This window comes from Phoca vitulina, unplaced genomic scaffold (genome assembly GCF_004348235.1).
Source record: "Phoca vitulina isolate PV1807 unplaced genomic scaffold, GSC_HSeal_1.0 scaffold4, whole genome shotgun sequence".
Lineage (NCBI taxonomy): Eukaryota > Metazoa > Chordata > Mammalia > Carnivora > Phocidae > Phoca > Phoca vitulina.
Window position 1 is genome coordinate 37194688 of NW_022589707.1, and position 22447 is coordinate 37217134.

Genomic DNA, 22447 nt, shown 5'->3' on the forward strand with positions numbered 1-22447 from the left:
ATCCATTTCTTCCAGATTACCTAATTTGCTGGCATATAGTTGCTCATTTCATTAGTGCTTTTACATGAATTTATAATTTATTAATCACATTTATATATACTTAAAAATTAGTCATAAGTATGTGTAAGACTTTATTTCATCTACAGATGAGACAGATTCATAGACCCTTTCATATTACCATGCTATTCCTCACAAGTTCACTGCTCTGGAGTGTGCCAGTCTCCTTTCTCAAACACAGATATGGCCTTAGTTCTTTTTTGTCTAAAGAAGACTTTCTAAATGATTAGCATTTTATTCAAGGCAATTTACAACTTGTCCAACCAGCCTTTGACCTTTTCTCTGGTCACTGTCCCCTCTTACTTTGCTCCAGCCTTTACAAGCTACTTTGTTAACCTCTGAGCTTTTGCACATACTGTTTGCACTGGAACGTTCTTTTCTCTGTTTTTCACCTGCTGAAGATCTGTTTCTGCTTTAGATCGGTATCAGATGTGATGTTCTCTGTGTAACTTTCCCCCCTGGCCCTGAAGCAGAGTGGGTGAGCCCTCCTCTGTCTCCTAGAGCACTTCATTTGCCCTTAGTTATGGTGCATTGCCCACTTATTGTGATTGCTTATGGGTTCATCTTTCTATTTCTGTGGCCCAGAATGGAACCTGGCATATTGAGGGAATTAAATATATCTACATTGAATGACTAAATAAAAGAATGAAGGGAAATGGGCAGGGAGTTTATTATAAGGCTTTTGTTTAGATCAAATTTAAGAAAACAGGCTACTGCTGTTGTTCTTCCTCCTAGAACCAGACCTTAGTTAACATAGAACAGACCTTTTTTGACATAGAACCAGACCTTCATTAATAGGACCAGATCTTATTAAGATGTCTGTTTAGGACTTTAGAAAAGCTGTTCTGCATTTCAGGAGTGGGAGGCATCTGTTTCCTGGCACTAGTGTGCTTTAATTTTCTCTTGATTAATACAAAAGCAGTTTGGATGTGGGACATCCCAAGGGGAGCAGTCATAGCCATGGTCATTGAAAGAGTTGTTTGCTGACCCATGTGAGTCCTTAGTGAAGGTTCAGGGATCTTTGTGAGATGCTCCCCTTTGTGTGTGAAGTTCTTTTGACCTTAGTGGCAAAGCTGTCCTTCAGATGATTTCTTCTGTTGTGGGGTGCAAGTAGCTGGTTAGGGTCTTGGGGAGGCATGCCCATATGCATACAGATTTATTCTCTGCCCACCTATCACATGCATATGCATTAGCTGGGTGTGCTTTTTAGCCCTCTGTGCATGCCCCCTCAGACCTCATAAAGAACCTTTATGTAAATTAGAAAAAGGTCCTCCCTCTGCATGGATGGGGTAGAAAAAGTCAATCCCTTCTGGATGGACACAGCTCCATGGGTACAAGACTTGGCAACCCAACAGTATCTTTATGCAAGGATAAAAAGCAATAGTAATACTCTCAGGCTCCACTTAAAAAAAGTGTTTTTTTGCTCATAGACCTTTTATAATAGCTATTTTTATAGTATTTATTTATTTGTATTTTTATAATAACTTTTTATTTTAGAACAGCTTAGGTTTACAGAAAATTTGCAAAGATAGTATTGAGAGTTCCCAGATACCCCATTCCCAATTTCCCCTATTACTAATCTCATATTAATATGGTACATTTGTCACAATTAATGAACTAATAGTGATGAATTATTATTAACTAAAGTACATACTTCATTCAGATTTCCTTAGTTTTTACCTGATGTCCTTATAAGTTTCACAATCCCATCAGGACACCACATTATATTTAGTCATCATGTCTTCTTAGGCTCCTCTGGACTGTGATAGTTTCTCAGACTTTCATTACTCTTTAATAACCTCGACAGTTTTGAGGAGTACTGGTCAGGTGTTTGCAGAATGTCCTTCATTTGGGATTTGTCTGATGTTTTCCCCATGTTTAGACTGCATATTTGGATAGATTTTTATTATTTACATATGGTAGGGCCAACAGATCTGGAGATGACTGCCACTGAAAAGATAGTTTTGTAATACTTGCAGATCCCCAAAGATGGGGTACATATCTCACCATGGAGGCCATGCAAAGAAGCACTGGGATCAGTTATAAGGCAGAGCTGGGGTGGAGGATAAACTGTGGGAAAGTGTCTTTATTGTGGCTTCTGTAGGGAGTAATGGGCAAGGCAAGGTAAGCAGCCTTAGGATTGGCTAGTTTGAATAATCTCAGTGGGCTCTGGAACATAGGGGCTGTCTCTAGTTGTCTGGTACCTGCCCTGGGGTGAGTGGGGCAAGTGAATAGTGGCCCAGAGTGCAAAAGCTCAGTAAGGGAGGTATTGTGGGGGTAGACTCTGGTTTGGTTGGTTTGTATTTGAAAAACAAGGTGACTCAGATGCATTACTGAGTTGTCCAGAACAAGGCATGTCTGGGATATGCATGTAGGGCAGATGTTAAAGATCAGGTTTACAGAAGCTAGGAATATGCTTAATACATTGGGGCTATGTGTTTTGGGAAGGAAGATCACAGAGGTGAAATGCCATTCTCATCATATCATTTCAAGGGTACATGATATCAGTGTAACTTATCCCTGTCAATATTGCCCTTGATTGCCTGGCTTATCAGGCCCTATTTTGTGATACTATTACCACTTCATGTTTGCCTTTAATGTTCATCTCATATGTTTGAAGTGTTTGTTGGGTAGAATATCAGTAAACCTGCGGTGTAATTTTCCTTGGGTCTTGATCTTCTAGAAGATTGAAACTGCCAGAGTGAGTTCTGGGTTTTAGAGGCGGGGCCCTATTTGGGGTGGGTGTCTCCATAGAATGGAGTCTTGAAACTTGGTCCTTGCACATGCTGATTTCATAAGGGACGCTTGTGTCTGAACATCCTTACTCTTCTCTAAAATGGTAGTCCTTTGTATACTTCTAATTGCTGAATAAATATATATTTAAGTGTCCACAGCTCTACCAGGAGTTGGAGTTGATCACCTCTGAAATGAGACAAGATATATATCCTTACTACTTAGCTGTGGGTCAAAATATTCAGGGTGTTAGCCTATTTTCTGCATATAAATTTAAAAATTCCTGGTTGCTCCATAAGTTGCCTGACCAGTATCTTTTGGAGCCCTCAGATGATGGTGGAGATCATGAGAAATATATGTTTCCCTGCTTTGATTTTGAGAATCCCGAGTTGGGCAAGGCAGGACATGTTGTTGGTTGGTAACTGACTGCACACCTTTCTCCCCTCACACCTCAGGGTCTAAGTCACAGAACTGTCTGTGGAACTCCCTCATCGATGGGCTCACGGGGAATGCCAAGGAAAAGCCACGGCCAATGATTGTCCATGACCCTCGACCACCAGAAGAGATCCTAGCTGATGAATTGCCTCAGCTTGATAGCCCGGAAGCCCTGGTGAAGACGTCCTTCAGGTTTGGTGGATTGCAATCAATTTGTTCCTTCTTATTTGCTGCGGAGTTATTTCAGTCCAGTTGGGTGCATCGTCAGCGTGGCCAGCAAATTACCTCATTTCTCTGCACCGAGTAAATTAGAATTGAGGAAGGAGTATTGGAATTAATGCTAGCTGGACTTCTGGCTGGATTTCCTGAACATAGTGAAGATCCTATCAGTAGTTAAATTGCTGTTGGTATTTAATTGGTATTGGCATTTAAATGCTGAGGCAAAGGATTTACTGATGTTGGCAATTTGAATTGGATTAATGAGTCTTTTGCTTCAAAGGAGGATGAGCATGGAGATAAGTGCACAGAGAAAAAGCATGTGTGGGAATGAATTCAGCCTTTAGAGTCTCTGGCTGGGGGCAGGTTTCTAGTTGTAAGAGTTGTCAGAGCTGCAGATCTTCCTGTGTGCTTTCCCAGGTGGCTGCTGACTCTGTTCTTGTTCGTCATTTGGTCTTCTGTCTTCTGTAGAGGCCTCTTGCATTGTCTTCCTGTATTGGACCCCACTTAGCCATGACTCTGGCACTCACCTTTCCACCGTGTCAAAGAAAAATCCATCTGAGTAGGGGACGTGGTGGATAAAAGTGATTTCTTCCCTCCCCGAATGGGGCTTTCAAGTTCACTTTTGAAATACACAGCGGTGCTGGCATCAGAAATTAAGGTTGATTTTTTTTTTTTACCAGCCTGCCTCCCTCTCTTTTCTTTCCTCCCTGTTACCCTAGTTTTATGTCTTTCACTTTTCTTTCCATTATAGAAGGCTCTCACATGCTCCACATGGCTAGCAGAACACAGAAACCTTGATGTTTCTTCTCCCATAAACAACTCCGCAACTCTTGGCATCCATGAAAAACGTGCTCTCTTTTGCATCCAGGTGATGTGTGTAATCGCTCAGTAAAAAACCATTTCATTGTGTGAAGCTTCTCAGTGTAGATTGAATTATAGATGAACTCGGAAAAGCAGTGATGAATAGGCGTTTGGATTTCTTTATGTAATGTGACTGATGCAGTGGCCGGGGCAAGAACTGCAAAGCAAATGCTCTTCTTATTTCTACTAAAGGTTTGGTTACTGCATTGTGAGGTTTTACATAAAATAAAACCCACTCAGGTAGAGGGAAGTTAACTTCCACAAACCTGCGGTTCTCTGCACGTGACTGTGGTGGGAGAGGGGAGGGCGACTGCCTTTCTTGGGCTGTGTGTTCTCATTTTGGAGCGTCTCTGGTGGAGTCCACCCTTTCACCTGCGGTCTTCTTGTAGCTCTTCCTTCCAGTTGAGGCCAGGTTCACTGTCTTCTTCAATGAACAGCTAAAGAGGCATTCTCCTGAAAAAAACATCTCATTTGCTTGCCAATTCTTGCCAGTTCTTCTCTTGGCATTCAGTGCTCTTTAATAGAGAAAATGTATTGATGGTCATGAACTTCATTTGATCTGCTAGTTGTGTTATGTATCAATGTCTGGGTTGCAGAAAAAAATATTAAATTATGTTTGTTAAGGTTGGGACTTATTTTTGGTGCCTTGTAACACTTGGTGCAGTAAGAAAAACGTGGCAGGTGTAAATATACCAACCCTTCAGCAACTGAAGCTAGAAATCCATTGGTGTTGGTTATTCATTTATTTGTCTCCTTAATACAACTGTGTGTTATTCTGGCACCATCCTTTCTTCCAAAGAAGGTAAGTGATTTCAATGACAATGTTAGAGGGTAGATATTTTCTAAAGCAGTTGTCCTTAACTGTGGTGGTCACATCAGTTGTGGGATTTGTTGTACATAAATTATCATAAGCAAAGTAGTAACATGTGGGAACAGTTTATTTATCAGGAAATAAATTAGAGCAGAATCAAGGTTACCCGTGTAATAATGCCACTTGTTTTCTATATGCTTTTTGGATTGCAAAGAAATGAGTCGTCGCTGGATTTTAAATAAAACTGATAGGAATATATCACTTATGTGTTCTCTCGTGCCCCCACCCACATTTCACTCAAGTGAAAAAAACATGAGAATTGCTGACTTCCCAATGTTAGTGACTCTGGGAAATCTTGGACGAATGGTGTGTTATACCTGCACATTTTTAAATTTCAGGGGCGCATCAGTGAGAGGTGCTCTCAGTCCCTGAGGTAACTCCTTTTACTAAGCCGTACAGTCTTACTTACCTCTACTGAGGTTGAAATATTGGGTTCATCTTTCTTTTTTTAAAAATTTTTATTAATTTTTTTGTCTGAGAGAGAGTGCACAAGCAGGGGGAGTGGCAGGCAGAGGGAGAAGCAGGGTCCCCATGGAGCAGGGAGCCCGATACGGGGCTTGATCCCAGGACCCTGAGATCATGACCTGAGCTGAAGGCAGACGCTTAACCGACTGAGCCCCCCAGGCGCCCCTGGGTTTGTCTTTCTGACTCTGAAAGTCAGAGCTGCTCAGCCCCTGTAACGTGTGTATGTGTGTGTGTGTGTGTGTGCATGTGAACACATTTATGCTCACCTGAACACACATTTAAGGCATCTGGGCATGTGATTGTTAACATCTCGTCTTTCTCAGTTATGGAGGGTCTTGTTTGCTGAGGAGGAGCACATGGTTCTCATCAGTTTGCATTGTCTTTCTTCATAGCTCCTCTGTCGGACTGTTACCACTGAGCAACAGAGTGGCAACTTTGCTTACTCTCTTCTCTTCCTCCTCGTTCCCACTTGGAAAGCATTAGGAATCCTGGGCCATGAAATATGGTCATCAGCTTTAATTATCAAATAAGATCCAAACTGCAATGACAGTAAGCCCAATATGCCAGATTATCAGGAAGTCTAGTCTTTTTCTTGGGGGTTTGTCCCCCTAACTGTATCCAGGGACTCCAGGCTTACTGACAGTGGTTACAGACGCAGCCCTTAGTCTGCTCTGCCTCCTGCCACCTGCCAGGGCAATGGGGTCTCACGCTGAGGGTGGACTTTCTTTTTTTTTTTTTTTAATTTTTTATTGTTATGTTAATCACCATACATTACATCATTAGTTTTTGATGTCGTGTTCCATGATTCATTGTTTGTGCATAACACCCAGTGCTCCATGCAGAACGTGCCCTTTTTAATACCCATCACCAGGCTAACCCGTCCTCCCACCCCCTCCCCTCTAGAACCCTCAGTTTGTTTTTCAGAATCCATCGTCTCTCATGGTTCGTCTCCCCCTCCGATTTCCCCCCCTTCATTCTTCCCCTCCTGCTATCTTCTTCTTTTTTTTTTTCTTAAGATATATTGCATTATTTGTTTCAGAGGTGCAGATCTGTGATTCAACAGTCTTGCACAATTTACAGCGCTCACCATAGCACATACCCTCCCCAATGTCTATCACCCAGCCACCCCATCCCTCCCACCCCAACCCCCACTCCAGCAACCCTCAGTTTGTTTCCTGAGATTAAGAATTCCTCATATCAGTGAGGTCATATGATACATGTCTTTCTCTGATTGACTTATTTTGCTCAGCATAACACTCTCCAGTTCCATCCACATCGTTGCAAATGGCAAGAGCTTATTCCTTTTGATGGCTGCATAATATTCCATTGTATATATATATACCAGATCTTCTTTATCCATTCAACTGTCGATGGACATCTTGGCTCCACAGTTTGGCTATTGTGGACACTGCTGCTATAAACATCGGGGTGCACGTGCCCCTTTGGATCCCTACATTTGTATCTTTGGGGTAAATAGAGGGTGGACTTTCTTTTTTTTTCTTTTTTTAAAGATTTTATTTATTGACAGAGAGAGACACAGCGAGAGAGGGAACACAAGCAAGGGGAGTGGGAGAGGGAGAAGCAGGCTTCCCGCAGAGCAGGGAGCCTGATGCGGGGCTCGATCCCAGGACCCCGAGATCACGACCTGAGCCAAAGGCAGATGCCCAACGGCTGAGCCACCCAGGCGCCCCAGAGGGTGGATTTTCTGACCTCAGTGAAGTTCTAAGTCTGTGTCCAGTCCAGATCTCCTCTTTCTTGTGATGCCTCCTCTGGCTGGCTTCTCTTGTCCTTTCCTGACACCTGGCCTCAGTTAGCACCACCACAGTTTCTCACATGTATTTTAATGATGTTGATCCTCAAAAAGAAGGGGTTAGTTGTTTCATATCACTTTCCCTAGAAATCTCTTCTAGCTTTCTGCAAGTATGCGATGACAATTACATACAAGCCAGTCCAGGACAAAGAATGCATACTTGTTTTCTTTCTTTTTTTTAGTTTAATTTTATTATGTTATGTTAGTCACCATACATTACATCATTAGTTTTTGATGTCGTGTTCCATGATTCATTGTTTGCGTATAACACCCAGTGCTCCATGCAATATGTGCCCTCTTTAATACCCATCACCAGGCTAACCCATCCCCCCATCCCCCTCCCCTCTAGAACCCTCAGTTTGTTTCTCAGAGTCCATAGTCTCTCATGATTCATCTCCCCCTCCGATTTCTCCCCCTTCATTTTTCCCTTCCTACTATCTTCTCTCTTTCTCTTTTTTTTAAACATATAATGTATTATTTGTTTCAGAGGTACAGATCTGTGATTCATCAGTCTTACACAATTCACAGTGCTCACCATAGCACATACCCTCCCCAATGTCTATCGCCCAGCCACCCCATCCCTCCCACTCCCCACCACTCCAGCCACCCTCAGTTTATTTCCTGAGATTAAGAATTCCTCATATCAGTGAGGTCATATGATACATGTCTTTCTCTGATTGACTTATTTTGCTCAGCATAATACCCTCTAGTTCCATCCACATCGTTGGAAATGGCAAGGTTTCATTTTTTTTTTGTTTATTTTTGATGGCTGCATAATATTCCATTGTATATACATACCAGATCTTCTTTATCCATTCAACTGTTGATGGACATCTTGGCTCTTTCCACAGTTTGGCTATTGTGGACATTGCTGCTATAAACATTGGGGTGCACGTACCTCTTCGGATCCCTACATTTGTATCTTTGGGGTAAATACCCAGTAGTGCAATTGCTGGGTCGTATGGTAGCTCTATTTTCAACTTTTTGAGGAACCTCCATACTGTTTTCCAGAGTGGCTGCACCAGCTTGCATTCCCACCAACAGTGTAGGAGGGTTCCCCTTTCTCCACATCCTCGCCAACATCTGTCGTTTCCTGACTTGTTAATTTTAGCCATTCTGACTGGTGTGAGGTGGTATCTCACTGAGGTTTTGATTTGGATTTCCCTGATGCCGAGTGATGTTGAGCACTTTTTCATGTGTCTTTTAGCCATTTGGATGTCTTCTTTGGAAAAATGTCTGTTCGTGTCTTCTCCCCATTTCTTGATTGGATCATTTGTTCTTTGGGGGTTGAGTTTGATAAGTTCTTTATAGATTTTGGATACTAGCCCTTTATCTGTTATGTCATTTGCAAATATCTTCTCCCATTCTGTCAGTTGTCTTTTGGTTTTGTTGACTGTTTCCTTTGCTGTGCAAAAGCTTTTTATCTTGATGAGGTCCCAATAGTTCCTTTTTGCCCTTGCTTCCCTTGCCTTTGGCGATGTTTCTAGGAAGAAGTTGCTGCGGCTGAGGTCAAAGAGGTTGCTGCCTGTGTTCTCCTTTAGGATTTTGATGGACTCCTGTCTCACATTTAAGTCTTTTATCCATTTTGATTTTATTTTTGTGTGTGGTGTAAGGAAATGGTCCAGTTTCATTCTTCTGCATGTGGCTGTCCAATTTTCCCAACACCATTTGTTGAAGAGACTGTCTTTTTTCCATTGGACATTCTTTCCTGCTTTGTCGAAGATTAGTTGACCATAGAGTTGAGGGTCCATTTCTGGGCTCTCTATTCTGTTCCATTGATCGATGTGTCTGTTTTTATGCCAGTACCATACTGTCTGATGATTACAGCTTTGTAATAGAGCTTGAGGTCCGGAATTGTGATGCCGCCAGCTCTGCTTTTCTTTTTAACATTCCTCTGGCTATTCGGGGTCTTTTGTGATTCCATACAAATTTTAGGATTATTTGTTCCATTTCTTTGAAGAAAGTGGATGGTATTTTGATGGGTATTGCATTGAATGTATAGATTGCTCTAGGTAGCATTGACATCTTCACAGTATTTGTTCTTCTAATCCATGAGCATGGAACGTTTTTCCATTTCTTTGTGTCTTCCTCAATTTCTTTCATGAGTATTTTATAGTTTTCTGAGTACAGATTCTTTGCCTCTTTGGTTAGATTTATTCCTAGGTATCTTATGGTTTTGGGTACAATTGTAAATGGGATTGACTCCTTAATTTCTCTTTCTTCTGTCTCGTTGTTGGTGTATAGAAATGCCACTGATTTCTGTGCATTGATTTTATATCCTGCCACTTTACTGAATTCCTGTATGAATTCTAGCAGTTTTGGGGTGGAGTCTTTTGGGTTTTCCACATAAAGTATCATATCATCTGCAAAGAGTGAGAGTTTGACTTCTTCTTTGCAATTTGGATGCCTTTTATTTCTTTTTGTTGTCTGATTGCTGTGGCTAGGACTTCTAATACTATGTTGAATAGCAGTGGTGATAGTGGACATCCCTGCTGTGTTCCTGACCTTAGGGGGAAAGCTCTCAGTTTTTTCCCATTGAGAATGATATTCGCTGTGGGTTTTTCATAGATGGCTTTTATGATATTGAGGTATGTACCTTCTACCTATACTCTGAAGAGTTTTGATCAAGAAAGGAGGCTGTACTTTGTCAAATGCTTTTTCTGCATCTATTGAGAGGATTATATGGCTCTTGTGTTTTCTTTTACTAATGTATTGTATCACATTGATTGATTTGCGGTTGTTGAACCAACCTTGCAGCCCAGGGATAAATCCCACTTGGTCATGGTGAATAATCCTTTTAATTTACTGTTGGATCCTATTGGCTAGCATTTTGGTGAGAAGTTTTGCATCCATGTTCATCAAGGATATTGGTCTGTAATTCTCCTTTTTGATGGGGTCTTTGTCTGATTTTGGGATCAAGGTCATGGTGGCCTCATAAAACGAGTTTGGAAGTTTTCCTTCCATTTCTATTTTTTGGAACAGTTTCAGAAGAATAGGTGTTAATTCTTCTTTAAATGTTTGGTAGAATTCCCCTGGGAAGCCATCTGGTTCTGGGCTCTTGTTTGTTTGGAGATTTTTGATGACTGCTTCAATTTCCTTGGTGGTTATAGGTCTGTTCAGGTTTTCTATTTCTTCCTGGTTCAGTTTTGATAGTTTATACATCTCTAGGAATGCATCCATTTCTTCCAGATTACCTAATTTGCTGGCATATAGTTGCTCATAATGTGTTCTTATAATTGTTTGTATTTCTTTGGTGTTGGTTGTGATCTCTCCTCTTTCATTCATGATTTTATTTATTTAGGTCATTTCTCTTTTCTTTTTGATAAGTCTGGCCAGGGGTTTATCAATCTTGTTAATTCTTTCAAAGAACCAGCTGCTAGTCTCATTGGTCTGTTCTGCTGTTCTTTTGGTTTCTATTTCATTGATTTCTGCTCTGATCTTTATTATTTCTCTTCTCCTGCTGGGTTTAGGCTTTATTTGGTGTTCTTTTTCCAGCTCCTTTAGGTGTAAGTTTAGGTTGTGTATTTGAGACCTTTCTTGTTTCTTGAGAAAGGCTTGTATTGGTATATACTTTCCTCTTAGGACTGCCTTTGCTGCATCCCAAATATTTTGAACAGTTGTGTTTTCATTTTCATTTGTTTTCATGAATTTTTTAAATTCTTCTTTAATTTCCTGGTTGACCCATTCATTCTTTAGTAGGATGCTCTTTAGCCTCCATGTATTTGAGTTCTTTCTGACTTTCCTCTTGTGATTGAATTCTAGTTTCAAAGCATTGTGGTCCAAAAATATGCAGGGAACAATCCCAATCTTTTGGTACCAGTTGAGACCTGATTTATGACCTAGGATGTGATCTATTCTGGAGAATGTTCCATGGGCACTAGAAAAGAATGTGTATTCTGTTGCTTTGGGATGGAATGTTCTAAATATATCTGTGAAGTCCATTTGGTCCAGTGTGTCATTTAAAGTCTTTATTTCCTTGTTGATCTTTTGCTTAGATGATCTATCTATTTCAATGAGGGGGGTGTTAAAGTCCCCTACTATTATTGTATTGTTGTTGATGTGTTTCTTTGCTTTTGTTATTAATTGGCTTATATAATTGGCTGCTCCCATGTTAGGGGCATAGATATTTGCAATTGTTAGATCTTGTCGGATAGACCCTTTAAGTAGGATATAGTGTCCTTCCTCATCTCTTATTACAGTCTTTGGTTTAAAATCTAATTTGTCTGATATAAGGATTGCCACCCCAGCTTTCTTTTGGTGTCCATTAGCATGGTAAATGGTTTTCCACCCCCTCACTTTCAATCTGGAATTGTCTTTGGGTCTAAAATGAGTCTCTTGCAGACAGCATATTGATGGGTCTTGTTTTTTTATCCAATCTGATACCCTGTGTCTTTTGATTGAGGCATTTAGCCCATTTACATTCAGGGTAACTATTGAAAGATACGAATTTAGTGCCATTGTATTGCCTGTAAGGTGACTGTTACTGTATATTGTCTGTGTTCCTTTCTGGTCTATGTTACTTTTAGGCTCTCTCTTTGCTTAGAGGACCCCTTTCAAGATTTCTTGTAGGGCTGGTTTTGTGTTTGCAAATTCTTTTAGTTTTTGTTTGTCCTGGAAGCTTTTGATCTCTTCTTCTATTTTCAATGACAGCCTAGCTGGATATAGTATTCTTGGCTGCATATTTTTCTCCTTTAGTGCTCTGAATATATCCTGCCAGTCCTTTCTGGCCTGCCAGGTCTCTGTGGATAGGTCTGTTGCCAATCTAATATTTCTACCACTGTAGGTCACAGACCTCTTGTCCCGAGCTGCTTTCAGGATCTTCTCTTTGTCTCTGAGACTTGTAAGTTTTACTATTAGATGTCAGGGTGTTGACCTATTTTTATTGATTTTGAGGGGGGGTTCTCTGTGCCTCCTGGATTTTGATGCCTGTTTCCTTCCCCAAATTAGGGAAGTTCTCTGCTATAATTTGCTCCAATATACCTTCTGCCCCTCTTTCTCTTCTTCATCTGGGATCCCAATTATTCTAATATTGTTTCATCTTATGGTATCACTTACCTCTCGAATTCTGCCCCTGTGATCCAGTAGTTGTTTATCTCTCTTTTTCTCAGCTTCTTTATTTTCCATCATTTGGCCTTCTATATCACTAATTCGCTCTTCTGCCTCATTTATCCTAGCAGTTAGAGCCTCCATTTTTGATTGCACCTCATTAATAGCCTTTTTGATTTCGACGTGGTTAGATTTTAGTTCTTTTATTTCTCCAGAAAGGGTTTCTCTAGTATCTTCCATGCTTTTTACAAGCCCAGCTAGTATCTTTATAATCGTCATTCTGAACTCTAGTTCTGACATCTTACTAATGTCCGTATTGATTAGGTCCCTGGCAGTCGGTGCTGCCTCTTGTTCTTTTTTTTTGAGGTGAGTTTTTCCGTTTTGTCATTTTCTCCAGAGAAGAGCAGATGAATGAGAGAACAAAATGCTAACAGGGTAACAACGACTCCAGAAAAGTATACACTAAACAAATCAAAAGAGACCTGAAACTGGGGGAAAAGAAAGGGAAAGAAAGAAAAAAAGAAAAAAAAAAGGATATGATCAGATATGATCAGGCTGGTGAATAGATCAGTGGCACAGACTAGATTTTGGGCATATTTTGGTCTGTTAGAAGAAACTGCCTCCCAAAATTTTAAAGAAAGAAAAACTTATGTATGTACAAAAATAAGGGTAAATATGATGAAGGGATGAAATATGACTGTAAAGATGAAAATTATAAAAGATTTTATAAAAGGAATTAATAAGATAAGAAGTTGGTTGAAAAAACAAAGAAGAGAAATTAAAAAAAAAAAAGGGAGAGAATGTGATCTGGCAGGAGACTAGAACGAAGCCATACACTAGAGATTTAGGGTATATTTTGGTCTGTTAGAAGAAACTGTATCCCAAAATTTTAAAGAGAGAACAACTTATATATATACCAAAAATAAGGTTAACTATAATGAAGGGATAGAATATGACTCTAAAAATGAAAAATAAAAAAGATTTTTAAAAAAGGGATCGATAAGATGTTGGTTGAAGAAGGGAAAAAGAAAAATAAAAAAAAACAGAAAAAGAGAGAAAAGAAAATAAAAAAAATTAACTTTGAAAGACTAAAGAATCAGGGGGAAAAAGCCATGAATTCTATGTGCTGTATTCCCCTAGCGCTGGAGTTCTGCCATTCTCATTGATCGTAAACTTGGTCTTGGCTGGCTGTTCTCGCTGATCTTCTGGGGGAGGGCCCTGTTGCCGTGGTTCCCAAACGTCTTTGCTGGAGATGGAATTGCCCTGCCCTTGCTCGGTCTGGGCTAAGTAATCTGCTGGGGTTTGCTCTCGGGAGCTTTTGTTCCCTGCAAGCTTTCCATAGAGCTTTGGAGGATGAGAGTGAAAATGGTGGCCTCCCAATTTCCGCCCCGGAGGAGCCGAGAACTCGGGGCCCCACTCCTCAGCGAGCCCCCAGAGAAAAGCAGTCAGTCACTCCCGTCTCCCCGGTCTCTGGCCGCACTCCGTGCTCACCTGGCCTGTGACCGCGCCTTTCTATCTGGCACCCGACCCCGGGTGGAGTCTCCAAACCCAGCAGATCCCTGCCGTGCGCTCCCACGCCGCTCCTCCCGGGGGAGGAAGGGGAGTCTCCCCGGATCTGCTGCTTGTTGGGTCCCTGCTGGAGGAGCAGTGGCCCGACTGTGCCGCGGATCATGGTTTATGGCAATCCTGAGCTGAGAGCCCGCGCCTGGGCTCCGTCTCTGCAGCCGGCTTCCCCGCTCCGATACCTGGGAGCTCTGCCGCACTCAGGCACCCCCGGTCTTTCTGTGACCCCAAGGGTCCCGAGACCACACTGTCCCATGAGGCTTTCACCCCCCGCTTAGCCACTGGAGCGACGTCCCTCAGCAGAGCCGACTTCTAAAAGTTCCGATTTCGTGCTCCGCGGCTCTATCACTTGCCAGAAGCGGCCCCTGGAGGCCTCTCCCCCGCCGCCTATCCTCCTGAATAATGCCTCGGATTCACTTCTCTGCACGTCCTACCTTCCAGAAAGTGGTCGCTTTTCTGTTCAGAGAGTTGCTGCTATTCTTTTCTTCGATCTGTTGAGTCTGTAGGTGTTCAGAATGGTTTGATACCTATCTAGCTGAATTCCTGGGACCAGACGAAATTTAGGTCTCCTACTCCTCCGCCATCTTTCGAATGCATACTTGTTTTATATTTGCATAATATTTCCATTCAAATAATTCCTTCTAGATCAAAGAGACAGCCTGCTCTAAAGGTAAATTCTATTCTCTATTTCCAAAGGTAGGAAGTGTTTATAAATTTATAAATGGTAGGTGTTTTTCAAAAAAACTTCATAAGTTTGTATGTTTCAGTCTCCCCCATGCTCTCTTTTACAACAACAATAACAATAGGATTCTTATATTGCCAGGCATGACCCTAACAACCCAAAGATGATGCCCATTTTAGAAATGGAAAAACTGGCCCAGAAAGGTAGATCCCATAGTTCTGATTGAGTTCAAACACAAACAAATAAGGACAATTGCTTGCCAATTGGCGGTCATCAATGGCAGAAGCAAGGGGTAGCTTGAGTAGACTTTAGGTCCTACTTAGGCTTTAGCAGCCTTTGGAATCCCACCCCAAATAAATGTATCATCTATAAACTCACATAAAAAGCATGCTTGTGGGGGTGCCTGGCTGGCTCAGTCAGAAGAGCATGCAACTCTTGATCTTGGGGTCATTGGCTAGAGCCCCACGTTGGGCATAGAGATTACTTAATAAATAAATAAATAAATAAACTTCTTTAAAAAAAAAAAAAAAGCATGCTTGTGATGTAAATGCAGCTTCAGGACAGCTCCTCTTCTAACCAAGCTGCCACTGGAGGCCAACACCCTCTGTGTCAGTTAGCAATAATGCAGGCGGGCATAGCAGAAACTGAGAATTTGAAACACAGATTTCAAAATAACAGTTTTAGAAAATGAGAGGCACCGCCTTGTTGCCCCAAGTCAATGGTTGAGGTGTGTGCAAATGCCATCTCAATTCCGAACGCATTCACTGTCAGGCTCCCCGCCAGTCCTCTGTGCTGGCCAGTGGTGATGAGGCAAATGTTCCATGTCTCAGAGCAGACAGTTCAGCAGGGTCTTGAGAGAGAGAGACCAGTGCAAGAAGGGAAGGGGCTCCTCATTATTGTCCAGGTTCAAATCCCAGCCACTATTGCTTGGAAGCTAACACAGTTTTGTGTGGTTGTACTATGGACTTTAGTCTTTACTCCTCATGAAAGGGATATTCTAAGCTACCCAGGTAGGAAAATTCAACTCCTGAAAGTGGCTGTACTGGGCTTTAGTCTCGACTCAGTTACCAAGGCAAATTGCATCATCTCTTTGAACCTCCATTCTCTTAGCCGTCACATCCGAGGGTAGACCAGGGCAGTGTGTCTCAAACATGGGCGTGCATCACAGTCACTTGGAGGGTTATGAAAACAGATTGTTGGGCTCCCCCCCAGGTCTGGGTGGGGTCCTAGAATGTGCCTTTCTAACAAGGTGGTGCCGATGCTGCTGGTCCAGGGACCATGCTTAGAGAATTACTGGACCAGATGATATTGACTATTCCTTGGAACTCTGAAATATTTTGCTGTGCTAATTGGAGCAGGTCAGTGATCTCATCTGGCCTCAGTTTCTTCATCTTTGAAATAGGGATAAAGTTGCCCACTTCCCAGGATTGGTGGGAGGGTTTAAAGGAGGTAATAAAAGCAAAAGACAAGCACAGTATCTGGCATCCAGAATATGCTCTGGAGGTGCTAATCTCTTTCTACCCAGCTCTCACTGGAAATCTTCTATGCCTTTGAGCATATACACATAGAGTAAATAGGATCAGAGACACCATGGGCCCTGAAAGTTAGCTAAGCTTCTGGCATGAAAAATCTGCTTTTAAGACCTGAGACTTTTGAAAAGAAGAAGGTGGGAACCATAACTTAAAAAAAAAGCTTCGTTGTCCAGAAAGTAGACACTCCTGGGAATTATCCCCCCAGATGCCTGTTTTCCTTCTTCCTCATGACCTGTCTCTTTGAGCTTGTTGTTCTGCTCAGGTTTTTCTTAAAAGAGATGAGAGAGAAAACTGAACCTGGAGCTTGAGGAAGACAGACAAGCCCCGCCAGTCTGATTAGTGACAGGACTCCGAGGCCCCAGAGAACAGGAAAGAGTTGGCTGCCGGCAGCCTTTTCTCTCCCCAGCCTCTGGTGTGCATGTTTGCAAAGGTGAGACTCAGTCCAGCTTGCACTGGGAGGCAAAGAAACCAATGTTTATTGAATATCTGCTATGGCCAGGAACTGGACATTCATTTGCTCATTTAATCTCTCCAAACCAGGGCAAGATGAGTATTGCAATCCCAGTTGTACAGGTCAGGAAACTGAGGTTCAGAGAGATCAAACAGCCACTCAGCAGGTGGCAGAGCTAGGAATTTCAGCCCAGTCCACCTGGCTCCAAAGCTATGACTTCTCTACATTGGCTTCTGCGTTCCTCACTGGTGAATAAGACAGTGTGATTGGTTCTTCTTCTTCTTCTTTTTTTTTTTTTTAAAGATTTTATTTATTTATTTGACAGAGAGAGACACAGCGAGAGAGGGAACACAAGCAGGGGGAGAGGGAGAAGCAGGCTTCCTGCCTAGCAGGGAGCCCGATGTGGGGCTCGATCCCAGGACCCTGGGATCATGACCTGAGCCGAAGGCAGACGCTTAACGACTGAGCCACCCGGGTGCCCCTGTGATTGGTTCTTCTAATTTGGATGTGGTGGTTGGGGTATATAGTTTGATGCTTCTCCTGTGAGACCTACCCTGTTCTTTTGCACTAAATCCTTTTTCTAGTCCAGATTTATGTTTTTAATCCACCCATGCTTTTGGATAGGACCCCTTTAAAGGCAGTGCTTCTCAAACTTTATGAATGAATTCCTTCAGGGATCCTATTAAATGCAGATCTGGATTCAGTAGGTCTGGTTTGCGGCCTGGGAATCTGCACTTCAAACAAACTCTCAAGTGATGTGAGGGTCCGAGGACCACCCTCTGAGTAGAAGGGCCTGGGCTTCGGAATGCCACAGATAGGAGTTTGCAAATGCTCTTCTGACCCATGTGATTTGAGTCTCAGTTTCCTTGTTTTACAAATGGAAACTGAATTAACAACACAGGCCTTGGGGACTGTTGCTAGGATTAAGAGGGCTAATGAATGTGACAGCCATTAATTCCTTCTCTCCCAGTTTTCAAAACCCTGTTTAGCAGTGGATTGATCCTCCAAACCTTGACCCCTTCTTATGTGACTGGGTTGTGCAATGAACCCCAGGCTGGGAACAGGAGCCCTGTGGGTGCTTTCTGAGCAAGGCTGTCCCGGCCTGACCTCCTTAGATGCTAGCGGAAATTCTGAAGCCATCCAGTGCATGGGCCATCTCGGTTGCTTCCCTTGAGCCGTGTGACTTCTCAACATGGGTTGAGTTACCAAGTTTTGATAATTTTGCATTTGGAAGAATAGCATGTTTGGTCCCCAGAGAATCACTGGGGGTTTGATGAGCTTCTCTTCCCACTTAGAACGGACTTATTTGGGCTTTGGCAAAAGTGTTCCTGATTCTATACATAGCTTACTAAGAATATGTTGTAGAGAGTAGAACTGCATTGAGCCAACGCCCTCAGCTATGGATGAGATTAAGGCCTTGTCAGATTCCATTTAACGGATTGTGTTTTCCATGCAGAATTAAATCATTGAACTCATCCTCATTTTGGTTTTTGGCAGTCATTTTTCCACTAGGGGCTACTGCCAAGAAGCCAGTTTTTGACTTGATTACTTTCAGGAAATGTGCAATCTGGCTGATGATATGGCGTGGCGTGGGGTGGCGGCTCCTGCAGCTTCGGACCCCACCCCAGGATGAGTCATGGGTTAAAATTCCCAATTAGCTCATGGGAAGTCTGGTCACACATCTTTCTCTATCACCGTATGTTGGTCACCCACTGGGACTTTTGGGGATACCTACTTCCCTGACTTAGTGCTGCCTCCCTGGAGTTGACATTTTTCCCTTCTGGTCTTTGCTAATCCCATTGTAGAGTCTTCTTCAAGTTTGTTAAGGGGAAAAATAAAAGAATGAATTCGGAGGGCTTTTCTTTTTTCTTTCTTTCTTTCTTTTTTTTTTTTTAACTCAGAGGAGTTTCTATTGCAAAGTTGGCTTCCCATTAGGGAAATATTTAGGCTTCTTTTTTGTAAGTAAGTTTTTATGGACAGATTTTTTTTAGTGTTGGAAATTGACAAAGCATGGAGCATGCAGACACTATTCCTCTTGCATTCTTCCTGGTCCATCCATGGTATTTTGGGAAAGAGGGGATCTATCTTTGTGGTGGCCTTGTGAATGCACCTTTCACATCTCCAACCAAGGGAGTGTACTTGGCCCAAGGCCCCAGCTTCTGTGTGAGAAAATTTGTTTTGGTGATGGCTGAGGCTGTATTTCCCAAGGGTACTTTCAGCCAGTGACTGAGAGTATCAGATATGCTAAGACTGGCCATTCCTGGGAGACATGGGACTTCTCTAATGGTGACATTGGCTTGAGGACTCCATGATGGCCTTGCTGAACTTTCTTTGGAACTGTACTGTGGTCTAAGATATTTCCATTCAACCTTCCTTCCTTCTTTCCTTCACTGGGAGTCAGACCTGCATCCCAAGTCTCCTAGCCTCCCTGGCTTCTTCATTTTCTCTTACAGATGTTCCCCCTGATATATTTCTTACAGGTCTAATCCTGCCTTGCTATCTGCTTCTCAGAAACCTGGGCTAACAAGGTCCCCTGTCTTGCTGTGATCCTCTGCTGGCTTATCACTGCCAGCTCTGTGCTGTGGGCACAGATCTGAGGCTACTGGCCTAGAAATCCTGGTTCAGTCTCTCTCTATTTGATTTTACATTTTGTAGTTGATGTTATGCCTTCCCCATGGGCTCTAGTGCTGGGATACATATGGGGCAGGCCACAATTTTCTTTATTTCTTTAGTATCTTATACTTTTATTGCCTATAAGAGACTTTATGAAACATTTGGATTAACTAAAGAAACTATAATGTAAAGAGAGGGGAGAATTTTAAACCATATCCAAAATATATCTGTTTCTGTTGTCCAAGGGAAGTGCTCAAAAATGTTGAATATCATACAGATGATTTGTTTATGGATACACTCCAGTTTCCAGCCAGTGGACTTGTCTCCAGGGCTGAGTTTCCCTAGAGAGCACATCCTTCTTCAGACCAGACACATTCTTACTGGACTATTGGGGAATCCAGGTTTCCAAGCACAGAAATGGACCTCATCTGAGGTCTCCTCAGCACCTCAGTGTACACCCCTCAGAATAACTCCTAGAAGCACATTGTACAAAGCTTAAGAGATTCATCCTTAAATAACCCCACAGGGAGGATCACAGGGGGGTGGGGGCTGGGATAGTCTTGGAGCCGCTATCTAAATCTCCCTGCCAGTGTGATGTGTGGATCAACCTCCTATGCTTCCTGATTAGCAACAGGAACTTCTACCCTAGGCCACACAGAGACCTGAAGTGTGCAGGGAATCCCCGAAGTTCTGTCTTAAATGAAGGAGGCCTCCCCACCCCCACCCCTCCTCTGGCAGTGCTTTGAGATCCATTGAGTTCTGGTTGTGATTCTAATATAGTTTTGATCAGTTGGTCCAGCCTCTGCCCTTGGCTACTTTGGCCCCATGTCAGCCTCACTGGTCAACTCTCCAGTCATAGTCCCAGGTTATCTCTGAGGTTTGGCCTCAGAAGCTCATGGGAACATCTGGAGCCTGGCCAAACCTCACAGAACCTAAGAGACAACTTGGGAAAGCTAAAGCCTAACCTACTACTACCTAATGTTACTGGCCACTGAGTGTACTTGGATGTGGACCCTCTGGTTTGTGGGAGAATGTCTTTCTAGAGCGAGAAGAGGACATACAGGTCTCACCCCTACCTCACTTCTGCCCTGGTTTCCCTTCTCCCTATAATCCCCCGAGCCAGAAAAGCTGGACCCTGGCTTTCCACTTCTCCAACTTTATATCCTCCTCCTCCTCCCCAGTACCAGGTCTTAGGCTAAGGCTTAATGGTAGATGAGATAGAGGGACAGATTGGCCTACTGATACGGGACCCTACACTGGGAAATATCTCAAAAGCACCATATGTTATTCCTTATAAGCTTTCTGTGATGAATGACTTTACCGCATTTTTTTTTTTTTTTGCAGTAAAATTAAAGTACCTGAATAAAAATAAAGCAAAGCCCTTTAAAACTGTATCCAGTGATAATGCAAATAAGCTGTCCCTTGATTGTGGATTTGTCCCTCTCCTCTGCAGTGGGGGCTCTGGTTATATTATTATCTCATAATAATGTGACCCTGTGTTTTACTCTATAGAAATGTTTGTTCCCACTTACAGCATTAGGGCAGGGGTTCGGCCCTTGCTAGCAGGGAAGGAGCCATTTCCTTCTTACTAGGAACCTTCTAATACCAGATGCTATCTTCCCATTCAGGTGATCACTCTGCAGTCATATCCTGTGCCACGCAGTGGAGCCACATGGGGTGAGCTGGACCAGATGCAGGTCCCCTGGACCGCGCATCAGTTGATGAATATGATGAATGGCACTTGGTGTAACCATGAAACAGGCTACCTTGGATCATGGTGGACATAAAAAGAAGCAAAAGGAACAGAGAGAGCCACGGTCAGGAGGCAGGAAGACAGGTTGAAGGAACTGCTGGATTTGTGTGAAAGGCATGTGAAAGGGAGGCAGTATTGGAAAGGTAAAGTAGGAACCAAATATGGAAGGTTTACTATGGGAGTGAGGTTCAGTTTTATTCCACAGGCAAAGATCTTTGGAGTCTTGTAAAATCTTTGGGGAAACAGAAAGAAGACTGCATTTTCCTTTAAGTTACAGGAGGAGGAATTATATTTCCATGCCTCAGTTCCCTACATACAGAGCATCAAAACAATGGTTTCTGGCCTTCGGCAGAGGTGGAATAATGGAGCTAGAGAGTAGCATGGGGTCTGAATACAGAAGGTGCCTGGAGGAAGTACATGAGCAATTTGGGGAAGAAACCTGTGAAAATATGTTTTTCCACATGAATTGGAACTGAGACCATTTTTTTATTACTTCTAATTGCAGTGGTAGCTAATGGTTATTAACTAGACAGCCCCATAACCATAACCTAGCTGCTCCCCATTTATTGATTACTGTTGAGTGCAGACAGAAGTGAATTTGCTACAATAAATTACCTCCAGACCCTGGGGGTCAGCTTAGCTGGGGAAGGATTGCTATTTGAACAAGAACTGCAGACATGCTTGTCCTCATTTGGAAGAGGTGATAATTCTGGCTGCAGTGATGGGGCTCAAGTACTTGGAGGCAGGCACATTGCAAACTATCCAAGAGCATGACTTGAACACTGTGAAGTCAGAAACAGGAAGATATGAATCAAATAATGGTCTTGGATTATGGGTCCCAAACTTTGATCTGTTCATCATTTTCATTCTTTGAAAATGGTCCAGATTTAGAATTAGAGAAGGGTATATGAAGGGGTTTGAATTATATTTATTAACTTATGTGTTTGACTGATTATTCTGTCCTCTGTGACTAGCCATGTCAGGGTTGAGTTTCCAGGGTTGTTAAGTTTCCAAGGGTAGCAATGAGCAAAGCTATTCTGTCAAGCTCTAAGCCAACCCACAGGTCCCTGTATTTAAGAAATGCCTTTGCATTTTTTAAAAACTATTTTGACAGTTTTTAAACCTCCAGAAAAGTTGCAAGACTAGTAAAATGAACAACTGTCTAACCTCTACTTAGAGTCACATTTGCTTACTTGCTGTGGAATACCTGTCCCATCTCATCTCATCTTATATCATAATCATTCTTTTTTTCTGAATTTCTTGACCCAAAGTTGTAGACATCATGACCTGTCAGCTTCAACTTGAGTTTCTTTGGAATGAGACCATTTTCTTACATGGCCACAGTAGAATACTCAA

General features: G+C 42.5%; 1 protein-coding gene across 6 annotated transcripts in view; it reads left to right on the top strand.

Moving 5' to 3' along the window:
- Window positions 1-22447, top strand: part of PDE1C (phosphodiesterase 1C) — a 489759-nt gene that overhangs the window by 117765 nt on the left and 349547 nt on the right. For all 6 annotated transcript variants that reach the window (XM_032401816.1, XM_032401818.1, XM_032401817.1 and 3 more), the window contains exon 3: window positions 3246-3417. In XM_032401816.1, coding sequence (XP_032257707.1) covers window positions 3246-3417 — 172 coding nt within the window. The remainder of the gene's footprint in view (window positions 1-3245; window positions 3418-22447) is intronic.